This window comes from Penicillium cataractarum, assembly GCF_028827025.1.
Source record: "Penicillium cataractarum strain IBT 29864 chromosome Unknown utg000002l, whole genome shotgun sequence".
Taxonomy (NCBI): Eukaryota; Fungi; Ascomycota; class Eurotiomycetes; order Eurotiales; family Aspergillaceae; genus Penicillium; species Penicillium cataractarum.
Genome location: NW_026622738.1, coordinates 5,587,334 through 5,608,686, shown reverse-complemented (window position 1 = coordinate 5,608,686; position 21,353 = coordinate 5,587,334). Strand labels below are relative to the sequence as shown.

General features: G+C 50.5%; 8 protein-coding genes across 8 annotated transcripts; 4 read left to right on the top strand and 4 right to left on the bottom strand.

Moving 5' to 3' along the window:
- Window positions 1–122: 122 nt before the first annotated feature.
- On the bottom strand, window positions 123–1,120 carry N7496_004063 (IST3 family RNA-binding protein; the record flags this gene model as incomplete). The annotated part of the gene is made up of 2 exons (XM_056696994.1): window positions 123–993; window positions 1,065–1,120. 2 exons carry the CDS (start codon window positions 1,118–1,120, stop codon window positions 123–125), a joined length of 927 nt encoding a protein of 308 aa, XP_056559206.1.
- Window positions 1,121–1,549: 429 nt separating this feature from the next.
- On the top strand, window positions 1,550–3,448 carry N7496_004062 (dynein family protein; the record flags this gene model as incomplete). The annotated part of the gene is made up of 6 exons (XM_056696993.1): window positions 1,550–1,700; window positions 1,798–1,962; window positions 2,027–2,409; window positions 2,471–2,564; window positions 2,624–3,237; window positions 3,302–3,448. 6 exons carry the CDS (start codon window positions 1,550–1,552, stop codon window positions 3,446–3,448), a joined length of 1,554 nt encoding a protein of 517 aa, XP_056559205.1.
- Window positions 3,449–3,868: 420 nt separating this feature from the next.
- N7496_004061 (MDR family MFS transporter) lies at window positions 3,869–5,715 on the bottom strand (the record flags this gene model as incomplete). The annotated part of the gene is made up of 4 exons (XM_056696992.1): window positions 3,869–4,637; window positions 4,717–4,987; window positions 5,052–5,480; window positions 5,538–5,715. 4 exons carry the CDS (start codon window positions 5,713–5,715, stop codon window positions 3,869–3,871), a joined length of 1,647 nt encoding a protein of 548 aa, XP_056559204.1.
- Window positions 5,716–7,257: 1,542 nt separating this feature from the next.
- On the bottom strand, window positions 7,258–9,020 carry N7496_004060 (spermidine synthase; the record flags this gene model as incomplete). The annotated part of the gene is made up of 3 exons (XM_056696991.1): window positions 7,258–7,662; window positions 7,720–8,023; window positions 8,083–9,020. The coding sequence occupies 3 exons, from the start codon at window positions 9,018–9,020 to the stop codon at window positions 7,258–7,260; spliced, it is 1,647 nt and encodes a 548-aa protein (XP_056559203.1).
- Window positions 9,021–9,339: 319 nt separating this feature from the next.
- N7496_004059 (uncharacterized protein) lies at window positions 9,340–10,073 on the top strand (the record flags this gene model as incomplete). The annotated part of the gene is made up of 2 exons (XM_056696990.1): window positions 9,340–9,487; window positions 9,619–10,073. The coding sequence occupies 2 exons, from the start codon at window positions 9,340–9,342 to the stop codon at window positions 10,071–10,073; spliced, it is 603 nt and encodes a 200-aa protein (XP_056559202.1).
- A 610-nt stretch (window positions 10,074–10,683) lies between these two features.
- On the bottom strand, window positions 10,684–15,274 carry N7496_004058 (uncharacterized protein; the record flags this gene model as incomplete). The annotated part of the gene is given in 9 exon segments (XM_056696989.1): window positions 10,684–10,820; window positions 10,873–11,152; window positions 11,207–12,253; window positions 12,304–12,339; window positions 12,389–12,536; window positions 12,589–12,659; window positions 12,719–12,849; window positions 14,023–14,787; window positions 14,806–15,274. 9 exon segments carry the CDS (start codon window positions 15,272–15,274, stop codon window positions 10,684–10,686), a joined length of 3,084 nt encoding a protein of 1,027 aa, XP_056559201.1.
- Window positions 15,275–15,981: 707 nt separating this feature from the next.
- N7496_004057 (ubiquitin-associated-like domain-containing protein) lies at window positions 15,982–18,768 on the top strand (the record flags this gene model as incomplete). The annotated part of the gene is made up of 6 exons (XM_056696988.1): window positions 15,982–16,068; window positions 16,137–16,205; window positions 16,275–16,515; window positions 16,578–17,831; window positions 17,889–18,343; window positions 18,409–18,768. The coding sequence occupies 6 exons, from the start codon at window positions 15,982–15,984 to the stop codon at window positions 18,766–18,768; spliced, it is 2,466 nt and encodes an 821-aa protein (XP_056559200.1).
- A 317-nt stretch (window positions 18,769–19,085) lies between these two features.
- On the top strand, window positions 19,086–19,854 carry N7496_004056 (putative nuclear distribution protein RO10; the record flags this gene model as incomplete). The annotated part of the gene is made up of 2 exons (XM_056696987.1): window positions 19,086–19,317; window positions 19,448–19,854. The coding sequence occupies 2 exons, from the start codon at window positions 19,086–19,088 to the stop codon at window positions 19,852–19,854; spliced, it is 639 nt and encodes a 212-aa protein (XP_056559199.1).
- Between the last annotated feature and the right edge of the window lie 1,499 nt (window positions 19,855–21,353).

Genomic DNA, 21,353 nt, shown 5'->3' with positions numbered 1-21,353 from the left:
GCTAGATACAGTGGACTGTGAGGTTTGGGCCAGTTCGTGTAGATAGCACAAAACCTTGTGTATGTGGAGTTTCGTTCATGGCATGTAGATAGGCGAGCATAGAAGTGGCATATGAGAGCCCTTCAGCGGCGACGATCGTGCCGGTCTCGATCACTGCGGTGTCTTCGGGAGCCCGGCGAGCGCGATCGCTCAGTTGTTTGATCCTGTCTAGATCGTTCTCCCCTCTCTGCCGACCGATCCCTACGAGGACGTTCCTCCCGTTCCACAGAGCGGTCTCTTCTCGACCTCTCCTCGCGATCGGTGGACCGGCGCCGCGATTTCCTCTCTCTGTCGGGGGACCGATCATCACGACGTTTGCGTTCCGTGGAACGAGAGCGATGGCGGCGATGGTGCCGACTGGATCGTTCTCTGCTGTCGTCACGCCTCCTGGAGGACTTTTTGCTGCTCTGATACTTGGCTAGCGCAAGCGCAACCTCTTCCTTCTTCTCTTCAATGAGGAACTCCTTCATGGGATCCTCCTCGTCGTGATTCTGAATGAGCTCCTGGAGCTCCACTTCTTCCTTGAGCATAGGTCGGCGCTCCTCTCTGTCGGCATCGCTGGGCCTTCTCCTGCGATCACGTCGACCATCTTCGCCATCCTTCTTGCTCTCAGTAATAGTCGCATCACCCATCAGTCGTGCGACATTATCTCCTTCTTCCTCATCGTCACGGCGCTTGTACCGTGTATGATCCACGCGCAACAGACGCCCTAAAACGGTTGCGCCACCTAGGTTATCGACTGCAAGGTCTGTGCTGCGCTGGTCCTCATATTTGAGGAACGCAAAGCCTCGGCTCTTGCCCGTTTCCTTGTCACGAAGCAGGTTGATATGGACCGGCTCTCCGTACTGAGAGAAGATTGTGACAATATCACCTTCAGAGAGATCCAGTGGAAGCCCGCCGATGTAGATATACGCGGTGTCGCGGTAGTCTGCATGCCATGACGCCTCGGGTGGTCTAGACAAAGCGCGACAGAATTAGTTCCGGGGCCATAAGAGAAACAAGCATCATGATAAACTGCAACTTACACCGCATTTTCAAGCTCGCGCTTGTTGAGCGCCTGAGTCTGGCGAATGGCGTTCATAGTGGGCCGTGGGGGAGAGGAGAGTGGTAAGGTTGCGGGATTGAAGAAAGAAAGCTGGAAAGGAAAGGGCTCCACCCGGAGCATCTGCGGAACCGTAAAATCGCCAATTGTTTACTCAACCCCAAGCCCCCCCTGGTCCATCCTCCGTGACGTCGTCGGATGCAAGTCGGTCGCCCACGAGACATTATCCCATTCGATAGCTGAAGAAGCTCCTGGCTGTTGTTGTCCAGGTCGAGCCGTGATTTAATCCACCTCCGCCCGCTTTCTCCAGATTCCCCTGACCGCGCGCGATCTTTGGCCGTGACCTCCCCTCCACCACGACCTCCGATCCGACATTTCTTCGCGCCACGGCCCTCGAAACTTCTACACTTTGTCTAGGTGCTTGGAATGGTGCATGCCCTTTGAGGCATAGTGGCACTAGACCAGACGATGTCGTCCAGTCCGAATCGCGGAACCAAAGCGGCCGGTACGAACAGTCGGCCTACGAGCAAGGATGGTTCAAAGAAGAATATTTGGTCCTCGTTGCTAGATGGTGTCGCTAATGGAAAGCGCTTGCCGGAGAAGAACTTGTTGATCCTAGGTGAGTGAGAGAGACCCCTCGTTCTGGCCAACATTCCTGCTCGGCCCACGCCCGGCTTTTCTTTAGCGACTGGTGATACTAAATTTCTTGACCTTAGGGGGTACACCGGAAAGCCAGAGGGATTTCTTGGAGACATTCTCTGCAGATACCTCCGCAGATCCTGGGTTGGTAAATGATAAACGGAAAGGCAAGACGCCTCCAATCGCCAATCAGTTTGCCTTGGGATACACATACCGAGACGTACTTGATGCCGACCAAGAAGGTGCGGAGACTCTCTAGATGATATCATTTCATGTGCCGCGAATCCTGACATTCATAATTTCTAGATACGCTGGCGCGTGTGTCGGCTTACCTTCTGTCCGAACCCTCTCCATCATTCGCTCCTCTCCTCAAACCGCTCCTGACCCCTCAATCTGTGCCCGAAACGCTTGTCGTCATTCTCCTGGACTGGTCAGACCCATGGACGTGGATTCGGCGGTTAAGAGAATGGGTGCGCCTTCTTCGCTCTGTGCTGGTTTCACTCGAGGACGATACCAAGATCGTGATGGAGGAGACCATGACAGAGTGGAGGGACCGCAAACGAGGCATGGATGCTGGCTCTGCAGCGGCGGGAGGAATGTCAAACTCTGGAGGCCCTGTCACAATACCCTTGGGCCCTGGTGAATGGGATGAGGGTTTGGGTATCCCGATGTGTGTCGTCTGCCAAGGAGTATGCATACCCTATCAAGACCCGAGGTGTCGAGAACGTTCTCACTAATCGATATTCACAGGCGGACAAGATTGAAAAGCTGGAGAAAGACCACGGCTGGCACGAAGAGCAATTCGATTTCATTCTCCAATTCCTGCGAACCATCCTGCTGAAGCGTGAGTTTCAGTTATTAGCCCTTGCTTTGATGTTCATATCGGTCTAACTCTACAAACAGACGGCGCTTCGCTCATTTATACTACGCCTTTCCTCGCCAACTCTCTGCAGAGCCTGATCCACTCTTCCCTTGGTATACATTCTCTTCTGAAACGACAGTCATTAAAACATAACGTTATCGACCGCGATAAGATCCTAGTCCCCGCCAACTGGGACTCTTGGGGTAAAATTCGAATTATTCGCGAAGGATTCGACATGGAAGGTGTATCAACTGCCTGGTCGATTGAAATCCAAGATGCACCCGAACCGCTTGAGCCATCCCAAGATGCTGGCCAACAGAGCGAGAATGCCGAGGACGGCACCAGTGCAGTGCTGGTCTTTGAGCAAACTATTCAAGATCCCAAGCGCGACAAGAGTATTGCCCACCCTGCTACTGCCAATGGAAACAAGATCGAAGTCGAGACCTCAGAAATGCAGGGCTTCCTCGCTAAGCAAGTCGAGCTTCTGGAGCAGCTTCGCGCTGAGGATGACAAGGAACGGTCTACCCAGCCTACCCCACAACTGGAAATGTCTCCCATGGAGGATGAGGGCAGAGTCAACGAGCACATTGGTCCTGTACAATTCAACATGGGTGGTATCCAAGTTGATGCAGATGATATGTTGAAGAAGCTAAAGGTAAGCACCAGCCTTATACCGAGCTCGAGTCTGTCCCTTCTGTTTCTAACATATCCCTCTCTAGGACCGAGAAGCCAGCCGTGCCCAAAAGAAAGAAGGCACACCCACAAACCCAGGCGACGAGAAAGCTCACAACCAAGCATTGGCAAACTTCTTCGCAGGCCTTGTCAAGAAGCCCGGCGCCAGTCCTCGTGGAAGCCCCTCCGCTTAAGCTTCCCTTCACTCTTTCCCTCCCTGGGCTGTATTTTAGTGCCGTGGGCGTACATATGACAGAAGTCCGAGACTACAGCATCGGCGACCCATTCTCTGATCTGCCGATGGCTTGTGCATAATCTTCCTTTTTCTCTACTGTGACTTTCTTATGGCTTTTCGCGGGGTGTTAGATAATGATACCAATATGAATTGTCTTTGTGATTTTGTTGGTGTATTGTATAGTTGTGTCTATTCTACCTGCTACCTAACAGTACAATGTGAATGTAACAGCAAGTCCCACGTAGTGTAGATGAATACCTCAAAGTGCTACGAGGAGTCGACACAGTAGAAAATCGGATCGGGCATACTACTCACTGGTGAAGCCAGGCCCATGGCTCGCCCCCTTTGCAGCCCCGGGACACTCTTTATTGCTACCAAGCTATTTCTCCGCGACCTCCTCGTCTGGGGGTTGGGTACTCTGCTTCTTAGAATCAGGCAATTGCCGCCACTCCATTGCGAAGCTTGTTATCCAAGCAAGGACTGGAGCAGCAAGCGCCACCCAAAACACTTTCCTCAAAGCAGAATTAAATGCATCCACGACGGCATCCATCAGCCTGGAAGGAACCACCGCCCTAAACCCACTTGCACCGGCCGCCACTACGGCTGCACTATCTACTCCCTGCACCTTGCTGAGGTTTTGCAGAAGCCCGTCAGTGAAGAGATTCTGCCCAACGCTAGGGGCTAGTGCACCCCCAAGCATCTGGAAAAACATGATCATGACAAGGCCCGTTGGTATATCGGGCTTGCTGAGAACAACCTGTACAGCCAGGATTGGCATTTGGCTACAGATACCATAGCCAAGCCCAGAGAGGACTTGGAATCCTATCCAGTGTCCGCGCGGACTGTCGACGCGGACTAGCTGATATAGACCCCCTCCAGTAGCTAGTACCAGAGGTCCGGTCCACATGAACGGTACATAGTGCCCGAATATCGAGGCTATATAGCCCGAGCAGATCGTGCCGAGGCTGTTCGATACAATCAACGGGAGAAGATTGATTCCCGAGTCTCTGGCACTGGTGTTTTTGACCGACTGGAAGTATATGGGCCAGAAGTACGATTGGAGTACTATAGCCACCTGAACGAGCATCATGAAGCTGCATGAAGCCGATACGGTACGACTTCGAAAGATGTGAAGAGGGATATTCGAGCTTGGGCGATGTTAGCAAACATGCTGGATCAATATCCTCTATGTGAGTCATGACTGTAATTACAAGAGCAGGAACTGACCTTTCTTTGTTTCGGAATTGCAAGCACAAGAAGGTAATCAAAAGTAGACCGAATCCGATCATACACCCAAACACCTTGGCGTCAGACCATGGGTAGACAATCCCACCCCACTGTAATGCCAAGTTCAAACACGATGTTGAACCGAGCAACAGAGTAGCCCCCGGAAGGTCAAGTTGACGTAGCTTCTGGGCCCAGGGTAGGTCTCCCTTTACTGCGGGTGGAGGTTTCTTCAAGGTGAACCAGACCAGAACCAGCCCAACGGCTCCGAAGGCTTGAAATTTTTAGCCAGTGACTAGTGGGATAGCATATATGCTTTTCGTTTGACAGAGACTTACGGAGATTAATCCAGAAAACAAACCGCCATGTGAGCGCCTTGTTATCTGTTATCGAACCACCCACGAGTGGTCCAATAGCTGACCCAATGTTGTACATTCCCAGGACGATAGGCGACAGCATCGCCTGCTTTTTCAAAGACACGCAATATGACAGAATCGTCGTCGTCCCACTAACCAAACCAGCAGCGCCGAGGCCAGACACCCCTCGCCCTATGATAAGCGCTATAGAATTCGGGGCGACTGCCGCGATTATGGAGCCGATCTCGAAGATCACCAGGGAAATGCAGTACACCCACTTGATGTTATAGAAAGCGTAGAGGCGGCCGCAGGTTGGTAGCAGGGCCATTTGCGCGATCAAGTAGGATGTGCCATACCAGCCGATGTCGTTAAGACTATGGAAGTCGCTGGTTATACGGGGTATCGCCGTCGCTTGGTAGGCCAGTTAGATCTGATGCCCTCTCCACCACGTTATGGGGAAGCACAAACATAGGATGGTATTATCAATAGCTAGCACGAGGCAAATGGACATGAAGGCCAAGGTCAAAGAAGCAAGAGCCCATCCTTGCATATATCCAGTTGCAGGCTGCTCTTCACTTTCCTCGGTGTTGTGCACGACCGTGGTTACCCCAGCAGGATGGGTGGTTTCCGGTGCGATTTCCATCATCCCGGCCTGGAGATCGTCTGGGGAGCAAGTTTCGTATAAAATGAATGTGATGAACCAATGAAATCGAAATCTGGTAAGTTATACAGAAAGCGAGGTTTCCGAAGGCGCTGGAAAGCCAACTAGGAACGAGACCATTCCCCTGGCGATGAATGAAACAAGTCAGCACACAAGCCAGGATTGCACGCCTGCCTCTACATATACGGAATACCAATAAGCGAATGTTATGCCGCCCCTTAGGACCCTTGCACGAGGCTCGCTGGGTTGGGACCCTATCCCCAGCCCAGTGGGGTCACACGGTCACCGACAAGTCCGGGGTTAGGTACGCTTGCATGTAAGCTGTAAAGCGCGACTATATATGGGATTTTAGCCTATTATTCTATTTATCCGGCATCCCTGTCAGGGGTTAGTTTCGATATTTTAAGCCATCCAAAAGACCCCATAGAGGGAGGGAGGCTGCGCTTGTCTTGATTAGGGAGCTCAAACCCTGCCACCAGCACTTGGCACTTGGCACTCGCCATGAAAGTCGTCGTAATTTGTACGGAGTACTCCGTATAATGTGATACAGATATGTACGTGCTAGCGTACCTTGGCAATTAGAGAAATCTTCAAAGAGTATGCAGGTGGCGACGCCGGCTAAGGGACGTACTGTATCCTAAGACGTCAAAATGTCTTTGCTTTAACAATCTACTTAATCGTTTTGTTGTAGTGAATTCTGTTCTCCCCCGGTATTAGTGTAGTTTATACGGTCATACTTCGCACCGCGCCGGGCCGTACAATCATGGCGGATTCAGTCTGATCTAGCGAGAGGATTGCTCAGCGGACATGATGGAAACTTCGAAGAGTTACGGCTGGAGTTGGCCAAAGAAAGGCCCCTTCGGATGGCAAGTGAGTTGGTAAGGCTCCAAAAGTGAAGATTGAGGAAAGGTGGTTGAAGGAGAGAGTTTGAGTACCCGAAATTTGAGAAATGGTCACTCTTTCCGATATAGAGGTTTGCTCTCTGGATGTGCTCTGCTACGCGCGGCACCCATTTCCCCTCTGGGTCCAGCTTTCCTTGACCTCCAACGCCTAGCGTATCATTATGAGTGACACCAACTCAGCGATGACGCCCCCGAACAGCGCCTGTAAAGCCGTAGTTATACGCTTGGCATGATATAAGTGCACAAGTCAAGCCCCTTGTCCCGGAAGAAGCCAACGGTCCTGGTAGTGAGCTCCTGATCTCGACCGTAGGTAATCGCCTGCGCCTGTGATAAAGTCATGACCTCGACAAGTGAGTATATTCCGAGGACCGGCCAAAGGAGGGAGCCCGTAGTCAATCCCAACTTTTTATCAAATGTATGCGTGGAAATGTATGCATATCACGCTTTACGGGCAGGTGTCATGTCAGCAGGAAATCTCTGTGGATTCTTTGTGTGATAAACTGGGAATTGAAAGTATTGATTCAATATTTCTTTCTTTGATAAATTGAATATCCTAAATGAACAAGTAGGTAATTATAAAATCATACACTTCTTTTGTGCTCAAACTCGGCATTGGATTGAGCCATCACCAGTTCTCCCACACGGAATTGGGGATAACCTTCCTCATAATCTCCCAGTGCTCCAAGGCTCCCCGGTCCAGGAACTTGTGCAGACGTCCGACTTGCTTCTCAATCAAAACGGGTCTTCCCTTGTAGGGGATAGTCGCAAAGACGGCAGGGTCAATCTCATACTTGGGGACAAGGTAGTTCTCACGCGACTTGCTGCGCAGGAAATCCGAGGGGACTGGATCCCGGAACTGGACAGGGGTGTCAGAGGTCTTCTTGCAGAAGAAAACCATGTTGGTAAAGTCCTGGGTTTCATCGCTCTTGTCGGCCAGCTGTTCACGGAAGATGCGGCATGAGGGGAAAACGGCCCGGATGGTACGGGCAATGAGGCCGGTGGGGTAAAGCTTGAGGTCTCCAGCATAGTTCTACAGACGGTTAGAAAATATACGTGTTGCCAAGAGGGGGTCTGGGATTGGGCTTACAATGGCAATGACACCATCATCTTTGAGCAGGGAGCTCAAGTCGGTCAAGAACTCATAAGTGAAGAGCTCCGCGGGCTCAGCGCCACCAGTGAACACATCATGGATGATATAGTCGTACTGGGGAGATGAGGACTTCTTCGCGCGCTTGACGAATTGGGTTGCGTCTTCGATAGCAGCGATGTGGTTTGACGGGAGGTTGAAGTACTGGGTGGCATACTTGTGCACGACGGGGTCAATCTCAACAACGGTAGTTTCGATGCCATGCTTCATGAATGCTGCTGGTGTGGTACCAATACCGAGGCCACTGTCATTCGTTAGTCACTCGTGTTAAATAGCATTACTTTCGGCAAGGGGCCATCTTACATAACAAGCGCCTTGCTACCAGCATCAACACGAGGGCCACCGTTGTCAGGCTCAACCAGTCGGACAGCCTCAAGCATAGCAAAGACCGCGTAGATTGGGTCCTCGACCTCCGGATTATAGCCTGGGGAAGACTTGGTCCACTGCCCACCAAGGAGACTGTGGTCACATCGCATCACCCGGAAGCCATCCTGGTGGTTCTCGAGAACCGAGATGTATCCAGTGTAGGACTCCTGGCGTGCCAGAAGGGAGTATCCCTCCTTCTGGAGGACCGAGTTCACGCCACTGATACCTCCCAAGTGGACATCAGAGGTAACGGAGAAGAGCAAGGACGGGATTGCCAGGACTAGCAGCTTGGATGGGATCACGGCAGCGTACAGCACACCAATGAGGAACTGCAAGCCGGCACGAGAGAAAACAATGGTGAAGCCAATTGCACGAGCCAGGATTGCTCGGGCAATATGCTCGCCAAGGGAGTAGACGGCGTATGAGCCGAGTAGGGGCACATGCTCGACAACGAGGTCACCCTGCGACTCGAGATGCAAGGCGTACTGGATCTGCTTACCGGCGACAGCCACAGTCAACATGACAAGAGGATAGTAGCCAAACAGCTCAGTGATGACTGGACCAGCCGGGTTTCCGAGCTTAGAACTCTGCTGCAGGACAAAGTACTGGATGGTAGGGGTCCAGCAAGCCAAAACAGGAAGAATGATGGCGGCGAGGCGTCCAATGCGTCTTTGGATCTGATCCTTCAAGAACCAGCCAGCGCCGGCGAAAATGGCGACACCATAGCTATGGAAGAGATGGGATGGCAGGGAACCGTAGACAGGGGAAAGCACCAGCACCATTACAGGAGAGTAGAGTGCAAGAATAAAAAGCAAGGCAATTCCGGAGACGAGCCGTTTGGCGTCGATCCGCCTAACGTATTCTTCGACGGACATAGTGCCCAAGTATTCAGACCTTCTGGGGGGAAGTACAGTCCGTACAAATTAGATATCAGCCCAGGAGGCACGTTAGTCTGAAAGGGGGTATTAGCGGGATTCTGCTCTCAATCTTTGGGATGAAGAAGGATGAAAATGCCCAAAGGCAGTCTTCATCAGGACTTGAAGCGGATGATGGACGTACAAGCTCAGTTCGACAGCATATCAAGCTGAGGAAGAAAAAAAGAAGCTCTGCGGAGTGGCAGAAACCAACACTTTTGCCGCCCACTTCCGCGTTCCTAACTTCACCTCATCCCCACATCTTTGAAACGACCCCAAGATGCCACATTTCCCCATGAGTACGGGACTCCAGTCGAGCCAAGATGCATCTAGCGATGCCCAGCATGCCTCAATCAAAATCAAGAACCGTCGGAAGCGGTACTTGGATCTGCATCCCGAGTACTTTACGGCGGATCTCGAGCTAGCCGGTCCGCTTGCTCTTTCCTTGCTACAAGCTCCCAACCCTGGTCTCTGTAGTCTTCCATATGGATTCCAGGTTGTAGGGCTGACAGCAGAGATCTGATTTACAAGCTAACCGATGTGGAAATGGTTGTTCTAGATCCTTTATTGTACGATCGCCTCATCCGCCGATTCCAAACCCCGCAAGAAAGGGAAGCACAAGGGCGCGCCAAGGGGTTCTCGGGAGTCCTGCAGACAGATCTGATGCGTTCTGAAGCGAAAATGGACGCGCTCGCCCATCCGGATCCCAACTCTATGCTAAGCTATACGCGTGGTCCCAACGGGGAGATCCTGGCCGAGGATCGCGATGATATCCCAGCTAGCAAAGAGGAGGGCGAGAAGGCTTGGCAGTGGGAGATGGGCTTGCGATTCATGCGAGGCGACGACCCAGACTTTGATTACAAGACTGTCGATGAAAACGACGAGTACGACGACTGGACGGAACAACAGGATAAATACTTTGAAGATGAGGAGCCTGAATGGGTGGTTGGTGACGCTCGAGGCGACGATGCCCAGGCCAAGCTACAGGGCGAGACTGGCATTCAGGATTTCTGAAGGGACAATACTGGCGACGATACTTTCATATACTTGGAACTGAGAGGTGCTGTCGGACTTGCTTGGTATGCTGCGATATCCAGCAGGTCTCGTCTCCAAGTTTGGAGCCGGTTATGGATGGTGACCAACCTGACCGCACCTTAAGACTAGTCGAAACCCATCCCTGTGTCTTGCTGGTACGCCTTATCAGATAGTAACCGCTTCTCGTGCTTGGGTTCCTCCCATTGTCACGTCGAAATCTCAGCGAGAGATAGGGAACTTGCCGACAAGCCATCTCTCTCGAGCATGTCGCGGTGGCGAACGAGCATTCGCGGCTTGATGCCATACCAGTCGACTTTCAGGGGGGGGCGGCAGCAACAGCCCCAGTTTCCCTTTGCTAACTATTAGCATGGATGACTGTCGGCCTCAAACCCGCAGAAGTCAACATTTGTTCGTTCTTCATGTTGGGGGAAGCTTCAACGTCATTATGACATACAGCGAATGTCTAGGAAACTACAAGGGCTACGCTGTATATATCTAAATGGTCATCTAAATGGTCGTACCAAATTGTACCAAGGATCGTACGAGTTCTTCGTTCATGTAATATATGCAACCCGAAAATTTCCATGCTCTAGGTATCTGCGATGGCTTCTTTCCCTCTCGCCACTAGTTTGATAGCCTGCTCCTTGAGCTTGAACTTCTGAATCTTCCCACTTGCGGTCTTGGGGAAGGCATCTGCTGATCCCAGAAAGAAGACATACTTGGGTACTATTATGAAAGTTAGCGATCATCTTGCCTGCTTCAAGAAACTATCACTTACCTAGGTGGTTGCTCAGCTTTTCTCGAACCCAATTCTGGATCTCTTCAATGGTCGGAGGCTTGGAAGCTTGCTCTCGCGCGACCACAAAAGCAGCAACAACCTCGCCGTATCGCTCATCTGGAACCCCGACAACAGAAACATCGGTCACATTGGGGTGTGCGAGTAGACAATTCTCAATTTCCAATGGATGGATGTTCTCTCCACCGCGGATAATCAAGTCCTTGATACGACCAGTGATAGTCACATAGCCGTCTGCCGACATGGAGGCTTCATCTCCGGTCTGAGAGTGCATGTTAGACGGCTTCCTGTCGATGGATTTCCAAGTTAAACTTACATGCATCCAAATCTTTCCCTCGCCATCCGCAATCATCACTTCCGCTGTCCTTTCTGGATCGTTCCAGTACTCTTTCATAAGTAGGTACCCACTGACAGCTAACTCACCCCGCATATTAACGGGGAGGATTTGAGATTTTTCGGTTGGGTTCACGACCTTGGCCTCTACATGCGGCATAAGTCTTCCAACAGTGTTGATCCTTTTGTCGATCGGATCATCGGTAGTCGTCATCGCCGAAACAGGGCTCGTCTCAGTCATGCCGTAGCAAATGGTTAATTCTGTGAGGTTGAGGACCCTGTGCAGCTTCCGCATCAGCTCTGCCGGGATGCTACTGCCCGCAGCGATGCCCGTCCGCAAGTATTGAAAGCCGTCGCCCGAGATTTCTCCAGTCTCAATAAGGTTCAATTCTTCCAGGAACATTGTAGGAACACCATATAGTGCAGTACATTTCTCTTCTTGTACCGCCTTGAGTGCTGCACGGGCATTGAAGGACTCGGATGGGAAGACAATTGCGGAGCCATGAGTTGCCGTTGCCATATATCCTAGAATACAGCCAAAGCAATGGAACAATGGTGGAGGGCAACAGACGATATCATTTGGAGTCAGGAGCATGCGGTCGCCGATCTGTGATCCGTTGTTCAAGATGGAACGATGGCTCAGGCAAGCTGCCTTCGGCATGGCAGTCGTGCCAGAAGTAAATTGGATGTTGACAATGTCGTGTGGAGAGAGGTTTTGTGGAGGTAATGGGCGGCCGTCAGCCGCCATCTGGGACATTATCGATGCGAAAGGTGTCAAGGCTTTATACGAAGATGCATCAAATCGGCCCGCAGAGTTATCAACCAGAATGATCTGTTTCAGTGAGGGGACTGATTCTGATTCCAACTTCGACGACGAGAGATCGCCGATCAGATGCTCCAGGAGCGGGACATTGCTGCGAGGATCTTTGCGAGGGAGATTTGACTCGGCGCTGATGATTAGATATCTGGATTCGAGGTGACCCAGTGCCGATACCACTTGTGTCGCGTTGAACGATGGATTGAGGGGGACCTATCTAGGTGTCAGTCGTCGACTCTGCCTTCTCTGGGTATACGACTTACCAAGATAGCTCCCAGTTTGAACAAAGCATAGGTTGCCTGTTATTTATCAATATTTTCTCTTGGAGATAAGTGCATTCACACATACCACCGCATATTCCATCGAGTTTCCCAGCATAACCCCGACACGATCCCCCTTCCTTACCCCAACGGACTCTAGACCGCGGGCAAGGGCGTTACTCCTGGCATCGAGCGAGGCATACGATATACGGTCATTCTGGTGTTTTGAGACGACACTAAACAGAGTTGGCTTAAGGAGGTCCGACAAAAAGTTGGTGAAGAACTTACGCAGTTCTATCGCCATGTTCCGCCACGATCTTCGCAAAATGTTCACCGACAGTCGATTCGAACAAGGGCGGCTACAGACGGATATATATTGTTAGCCTTTGGTAATCTGCTGAACTCGTAAGAGACTTACAGTGGACGGTCCTCGTGCATAGCTATTTGTTAACAAGCTCCTCCGAGGAACAATCTGAAGAAGCTTCCTCCCGGGGCGTGGGAAACCAGGGGCACCACGACTGCCTCGGGCGCGAAGAGCCGCAAGGATCCCTCCGCAAGGGCGCATGATAGTGTCTGAATCCCAATTTGTTTTCACCGAAGCTTCATGACTCTGGGTGTGGTATGAGATGAAACTGGAGGAGCAGGGCCACGTTTGAAATGTCGCAATTCAGCAATCAGTCAGGTTCAAGGGATCACCTGCAATGTCACCTCAGCTCTGAAGCTGGAAGCTTCCCCGCACTAACCGCACTGCGGGGTCGGGCGGGTCCGAGGTTCCTGCAGACATCTTCAATACGTTGACCATAAATAATCTATAAAGGATGGAAGATAATACTGACAGAGACGGGATCATTAGAGTGTGATGTAGTGCATTGGATGTCAGGGTATTCGAAGTACGCTAACTATATACTGCAGCGACCTTCCATACCTCGATCTAAACATCCTAGCGGGCATTTGCAACGAGGCCATAGTAGCGAAGTCTTTGGCTGATCCCAGCATACCGACTGATAAGCTTCTCTCCCTCGGTAGAGTCTATTTTCTGTTGGAGAAAGGTCATAAAGATTATCTCTGCCAACCGGCGGAGTATCGAGGTCTTTATACGATCCCGTAATATCGACTGGTAGGCACCCCTCCTGCCATACCTCGATCTGAATCTTCCGAGCATTCGCCAGGCAGAGTGAAAATTAGCTTTTGCACCATGTTCAATCTAAGCTAGGTAAACATTAGCACAGAACATGCTCACCGCACAGTCCAGGCGATGAGTAATTTTCTGAAGTGCCCGATTCGCAAAGGCAGAGCGCAGACAAATATCAACTCGACCGTTTATAGGGCTCCGAGCTATAGGCGGGATATTCCTCTGTGACGTTTAATTAGGGCCCTGTGTATTCTTCGTCTGTTAGAAGGGTTGCATTTACCAAGTAAATGGTAAAAAAAGATCAAAATGCCTGTATCATGAAGCTATCCCTCCTTACCTGTTGTTAACTGTCTAATATCTATATTAGTAAATGTCTCCTTTCATGAGAACTCTATAGTTTTAAGATGGCCTAGCAGAAGTGATTGACCGTGAGTGAAATTGAAGAAATTCAAATCTAACTAAACCGAATATTGCTAAGAAAGGAAGACATACCGGGATAACCCAAGAAACATATTATGTCGACTGTGGGGGAGGGCGACAACATATTTTGCTTCCACAACGACAATACCGCGAAACCCAATAATTCTCACCATAGTGAAGGGTAAGCTCATCAAACATTGGGATGTCACGAATCACCTGAACGATGGTTGTGGCTCTGCCGCCAATCATTATCGGCACAAACTCACAATTAGCTTCGCAGTGGTGATTGATGTATCGAGTCCAATTTCCAAGAAAGGCGGATGTTATAGTGCCAACTGGCTGTGTACCAGGGTCTTCCAAACACCACATGCCCCTGAATCCTACCTGCCATAGGGCATAGACCTCGTCAGTACATTTGTGGCCTTTGGGGAGAAACTCACCCACATACTCCCCAAGGACGTCCCCCTTCTTCAGGTTAGTTAACGCCCGGACTCCTGTTCCCTTGACGGGGTACTCTTTTAGTTCGACCAAATCACCAGCCATAATATTGAGAACACATTGACAGTTTTCATGCGAGCCACAGCTAAAGCAGGTCACCCAGTCTGGGTTACTGCACCGACAGACCTCTGGGCAATGGCACCTTGGGCAACCAGGCAACCCGCCCAAGTTGTGGCATGAACAATTCCGCTCGCAGATGCAGATTGCACAGGGCCCGACAGAGTGTAAGCGTAAGAGAGGAATATGCCTGTAACTCGCAGCCTTATAGACGGTCGAGTTAATATTCGCCTGCGCTCTGCCTTTATGAATAGGGCGCTTCAGAAAATTACTCGTCATTTGGACTGTATGGTGAGCATGTTCGGTGCCAATGTTTACCTTTGCGTTCACTGCCTGGCAAATGCCCGGTAGGTTTAGATCGAGGTAGGGCAGGAGGGGTGCTTGTCAGTCGATATTACGAGATCGTATAAAGACCTCGATACTCCGCCGGTTAGCAGAGATAATCTTCATTATCTCGTTCCAGCAGAAAACAGACTCTATCCCGCAAAAGGCCTTTCGGAACGATTCAGACATGGCGCAAATGGTGAAAAAGGCCCACCCATGGTCGAAGAGGAAGGAGAGACACCGATTGATATCTAAAGATGATCCTGTGATGAATTGGAAGATGTAAGCATATTTGTAAGATGCTGCATGGTCCAAGAAGGACTTCATAGACTCCAAGTGGATTCGATAAGCCTGTGTTTCCTCTTGAGATGGTGTTCCTCTAACAAGCTGTTGCAGCTTCCAGATGGTATCGAGATCCCAGTACATGGCAGTGATGATCTTGTGGCATACCTCCAACGCATCCTGTGCAAAGGCTGGTCTCTTATCCTTTACGCGAAATATTGAAGCGCCAGCTGGGAGAGTGGATGAATCCTGTGTGAACATGATGATAGTAGTGAATATGCTGGTAGTGAAGATGATGGTAGTAAAGAACTGTCTAATGATGGATTTGTGGAGTAAGAACACTTATGGGGCGGAGATCTGCTTTTATATCTGATTTCCGAGAATCATTATGGTAAGACTGACTCTGTGTCTTCCTGCTAGAGACAGACGTATTCTTTGTACTGAAAGAAGCATAGACAACTTTGACAAATAGACGAAACAACCCAATAAAGAAGAAGAGACAAAATTGATTCAAACAAGAACAAAGGTGCCTTGACTGGCATTCTTCGGGTCCTTTGTTACATCATGTTGCTTTTGCCTCATGGTTCGCCATAATCGCCTTGTTTTGATGGGTGTTATTGTTAGGTCTTTTGATAACTACGTATTGTCTAGCTTGACAAAGATTGAGGGAACAAACCTCTATGTCAAATGTATAGCCCATTTTTTATACAAAGTAAAGAACTAGATATACGTCAGGTATCTTTGACCAGGGGATATTAATAGCATACGCTTAGATCACAATGGAAACTGAAAGTGGACAGCGGGAAGGGGAAAAAGCGGAACGGCGCTTGGCGTCATGTGGTGGGGAACAGCTCCCGATGCGATAGCCAAGTCGTCCACCACTGGCGGTCCACAGACTTCTTGCTATGCTCGTTTAGTGACAGTGTTCAGCTCCGTTTCTCTGGCCCAGGGAACAATATCCAGCAAACATGGCCACCGAACCGCCCGAGGATGCGATCGCGAATTTCGTCAGCTTCACCAGCACGACGCGCGAGCAAGCTATCAGCTTCCTCAAGGTCCGCTCTACTCTCACGTCTCCCTCACGTCTTGCTTTCCGGCTCGTGCTAATCCTGTGATGTGATAGGCAAACAATCTCGACTCGCAAAAGGCCATCAACGCCTACTTCGAAGATCCAACGGGGTCCCAACTAAAGGTGAATCGAATCACGTCGCCTGAGTTGGAGTATTGGAAACAAGAAGCTAACCGGAGCTTCATGCACTAGACAAGCGGTTTTTACAGCGAGAGCAATACTTCGTGTACGAAGATTAATCCCACTTCATTTTCATCAGTCGCTGATGCACTCTTTTCTTTTCTAGCATTCGCATATGGCCCGCAAGACAACCCGTCCCGAGTACCCGCGACAGCTCCTCCCTCTCGCCCTCCGTCCCGAGTGAATATTCATGAACAAACTGAAACTGCCGCATTCGAGAGTACTGCAGTAACGGCTGCTCAGGGTACTGCAGGTGAGGGATGCGCCCATCTCGATAATAGTGGTGGGAAGATGCTGACTTGTGGCGTCTCAAAGGCAATGCGCCGTCTGGACAGGGACTGACTCTGGCCGAGCGTGAGGAGCAAGAGCTCCAACAGGCAGTTGCAATGTCTTTGAATCAAGGAATCGAAAAGCAGGAGTCTGGTGTCATCACAACCACGACTAACGAGCAACAACAAGCCCACTTTGGGAAAGCTATGCGCGAACATTACGAGGAAGCGGATTGGGGGATGACTCTTTTCAATGAGACTTCTCAGGAAGTTATCCTTAGTCCCGACCCAGAGGATCGCAAACGAGTTGAGGGCGAGCCAGCATTCATTCGCCCCACGAATGACAACCTCTACCTGGGAGGCTTCCTCACAATTCTCCACGAGATTCCTCTGGCGCGCGAAGCCCTCTTGCTACGGAATAAGATGCTATTTGACTATGGACAGGAGTCGCAATGGTGGAGTGGGCAGCCCATCAATCTCCCGAAGATTGTGACCGTCCATGATCAACAGAACGGGGACAATGACTGGGACGATATCATTTACGAATCACAGCGGCTTATGGCATTTTTGGACTCAACAAAGCGCTCATTTGGCAGCAGCGATGCCCTTGCCAACCTCAAAGACATAACCTCATTCTCCTCCGACTCGGAAGAAGTCGTCGCGCGGTTCTTAGAAACCTGGCATGCTGCAGCAATCAGGGCTGCTCCCGACAGCCCTCTCACAACAGCTTTCATGTCACACGCCTACAAGCGAACTCCTTTTGACGAGGGGGATGACGCCATGTCGAGAGAACTCTTTGTATTTGAGCCTGTTGTCGAGCAAGAAAATGGCCAGACCCTCTATGATCTATTAGACACCGCGATCTGGAGTGATAGGCCTGGGGAGGAACTTGATGATGTCTGGCTTGAACATGTGGGTGAGGTGATCACAATGAAGCTCGACTCCTACAATAACGGAAAGTCCGTGAACGTCAAGGCGCCCGCCGTCTTCTATCCCGACCGGTACATGAGCAGTTGTCGAGAGCTTGCGCGTGAGCTCCGCACTAAGCGACTGCGCGTCCAAGAAGAGATTCAGGAATTGGAGGCCGTCATGGCTCGTTATACCACACCTCAAAATATCCAAGGCAACCTAACCATCAAGCACCTTCTTGAGAAAGCTGCAGCCGCGGCTAAAGTGGCCGTGTCGAAGAAACCAGCGAACGGAACAGAGTCAACGGAGACCGAAATCACGACCGAGAAAGCCGATCAAATCTCGAAGGAGCTCTTGGCGATCTCTGATAGGATCGACTCTAAACTTAAAGGTATTGTCCGCGTCGCCCAAGATGTTAAATGTTCATCTGCTAATCGTTGAGCGATAGACCTGGATGCTAGGAAACAAAGCGCCATGGAAACATTGCGCGGCTACTCTAAACGGCTCACGGAGGCACCAGAAGCCCCCGGTGAGCCTCCTCTCCGCAAATACACTTTGCGGGGCGTTTGCACGGAGCCTCATGTTACCTACATTCTGAAGCGCGCCGATGCGAATGGGTCTGGCGATTTGATGGATCTTGATGGTGAGCAGGCGATTGGAGATCAATGGTGGAGGATCAGTTATTCCACCGAAGATGGGAAGACCCGCCAGGCTGCCAAGAGGGAAGCACAAGGCAACTCGGTGGCCAGTCAAGATGGCGATGTCATCGGTTACACAGCCCGCAAAGTGCGCGAGATTGAAGTTCTCCGAGCCGCTCGTGAAGAGTGGAGGTCAGTCTTGCTTGTCTACGCAAGTGACGCTGCCGTCAATGCTCCAGTGGAACCCGCGCCTACTCAACTTCAGGTAAGACATTCATTTCCTCCGATTTATTAGAGTTCAAGGTGAACAAGGGACTTACCATAAACCAGGGCTTCGTGAACAAGGATAACGAGGCCTTTGCTGCCGAGTGTGAACAAGCCGCCGCCAACCCATTAGAAAAGAATGGCCAGCATCCAGCCCAGTCGAACGATGCCGACAATCAACAACAGCAGGCTCCACCGCGACCCGCCCAGCAGGTAAACGTCTTTGACTATCAGGTTTCGAATTTTGGTAATGACAGTGATTGCGAACAGGAAATGCAGGAGAGGAAAGGGTCAATTCTCCTAGGCACGAGTTATGGAACTAACGGTGCTGGCATCTCTCATGCCCTGGATGATGATACGGAGTGGCACGTGGAAGGCGACACTGAAATGGCTGACCACGTTGAGAATGCCAATGGCTCTAACTAGAAGGGCTCGTATGAGTGATGATTGAATGAATGACATGTAGAGATCACAGTGTTTGAAGTGTACATATAGGGCGGCCATGCCATGGAGCAAAGAAATATGCCAACTCGGTTCCAAGTAAGCATAATTATTCTAACAAAGAAATAAGGTAATTTCAATCCTTGGTAAATTCTGTCCTTCTTTGATGCATTGATAAGGGACCTCCCCACGTTTGCCATGTTTGCACCTAGCGAGAGCTCTCCATCAACATAACAGCCTACAATCACAAGCAAACCACGCCCACAGACTCACCTTTTAACAATATTCCGCGGGCGCTTACAATGTCCCTCGAAAGCGAAGCAGTTGCCAGTGCGACCATCGAGCTCCTTGAAGCTCGTCTACGCCGTCTCTCCTACCTCCTAACTGGCGGCACCGACTGGACGGGCGTCCCATCAACACCAGAGAAACCCGCCTCGCTCGACGAAACGGTATCACGTCGACTCGCTCGTCTAGAGCGGGAACTGGAGAAATTGAGTCGAAATGTACCCGCTGTACGCGATGTGATCCAATTGCGTATGTACAACCGTCTACCTTGAATGCCTTCACACCTACCCCTACTCCATCTACCCGCGAACCCTCGCCCAAAGCTACAATTCCAACCACACCCAAAACCCCATACTAACCACGCCTTAACCCTCTCTAGACGACAGCTTCCCAGACCTCTTCAACCCCCCAACCCCCCACTCCATACCCGAAGACCTCACCCCACGCACCCTCACCTCAATCGTCCTCTCCTACGCAACCGCCTTCCCCGAAACCGCCTCGCGCCTCACATCCCTCAACGACCTGCCCGTCCCGGACGCAATGTCCTCCGCCTCTCTAATCACCCTGCAACCGCAATTAGACCAGCTTGCGCAGAAACAGGCCGAGCAGGCGGCTGAAGTGTCGGAACTGCGGGTGCGCACGGCGCGCGTGTTGCAGCGGTGGTATGAGGTTGGGGTTGTGGGGAGTGGGGAGTGTTGGGCTGAGTGGGAGGGGAGGGTGGAGGGGGTTGAGAGGGAGGTTAGGAGGAGGGAGGTTATTCGGGAGAAGAGGGAGAATGAGATTTAGATGGACAGGGTAGAGAGTTGTGGTTGCTTTGGGGTTGATTCGATGTGGAAGGGTGATGAGATACTGTATAGTTGTGTTGAGATGCTTGTTTTATGATATCCTTGGGTTAGGGGGTTTAGGCGTTTGGGACTTGTATTAGATTCATCATATTGTGACAAAATACTTGATGGTCATGGACACTGGGAGTCAAATCGGCATCACCGATTCAATGTACTGCATGCAAGACTGAAGCGGGTCGATGCCAAATGACCGAGACCTCTGGTCTCGCAGCCATTCCTCATTCTTCATACTGTTCCTATTATCTGGAAGGGATGTCAACTGGAATGTGTCCATTCGATACGAGCATCTTCCCCGGATTCCACGTTGTGAATCCTGGCTTTGGGGGCCGACAGGGGGTTGCATGTGGAGATGAAGAAACCTGTAAAAGCAAGTTCAAGCCAAGGCAAAAGCACGAGGCCAAGGGTTGACATTATATCCTGTATAGCAAGCTGGCTTCCAGTCCAATTACTACATAGCAATGATGGCAGGATGAAGAAAGAGGGGGTAATTATTCAAGGTCGCGTCGCAACCAGCGTGCCGATCGCTGCAGCAGACTGCAGGGTCGTTTCGAGCTGGGGCGTGTTCCAGTTTCACTTTCTGTGGGATTGATGATAGGTCCATAGCGAAATACGAAAGCTTAGAGACAACAGAGTCGAACTATTGGGGTTAAACAAGCAAGTAGAGATGTCAATATGATACGCGATCGGATCGAGTTCGAGAGTGGGGCATGGAGATGAAACGGCTTTTTTGTGTTCTTTTTGGCGTTCGTTTAATTTTCAATAGGCGATCGATCTCGATAATTAAATGGTATTATTTCAGTATCTATTCAGAACATTGTTAAATTGTTTAGATGTGTATCCAAACCTACACATATTATGATGGGTTGGATCTTTGGTTCAGCCAATGCCCCTGGACGCCATTCCCGAGGGTCCTCCGTGGCAGATGTTTCGCTTGTGATCAGACATATACTGGTATGTTTGTAAATAATGCTACCTATACAACCAGATACTATCGATATGTAGATACATACACGCTAGAATTGTAATACTTCTCCATCAGTCGGTAGTTCGCCATGCTGGCAGTTGAACAGCCCGCGTCAGCAGCGACGAAAAAAAGCGGAGCCTCGGGCATCGGTTACTACGAGATTTTTAGCCCCGATATTTATAGATCAGTCAGGGGCAAAGAGATGGTTCTTATCAACAACCTCGTGTATGTATGTTGGGAAATGTACGGACATATGCAGGATTTCGATACTTGGTGGGAAACGTGGTGAATCGATGAGAGGAAAGTTAGAATATTTTATACATTCACATTCAATGACATACATTGATCTATCGTTAGTGCGATGAGACTACTCCGGAGTGGAACTGGGGGTGGTTTAATTAAGCCAAGGATGTATTAGAACGGTAATTCAAGGTTACTGTAGCACTGGAGTACTATAGGTACTGTATTATTTACGT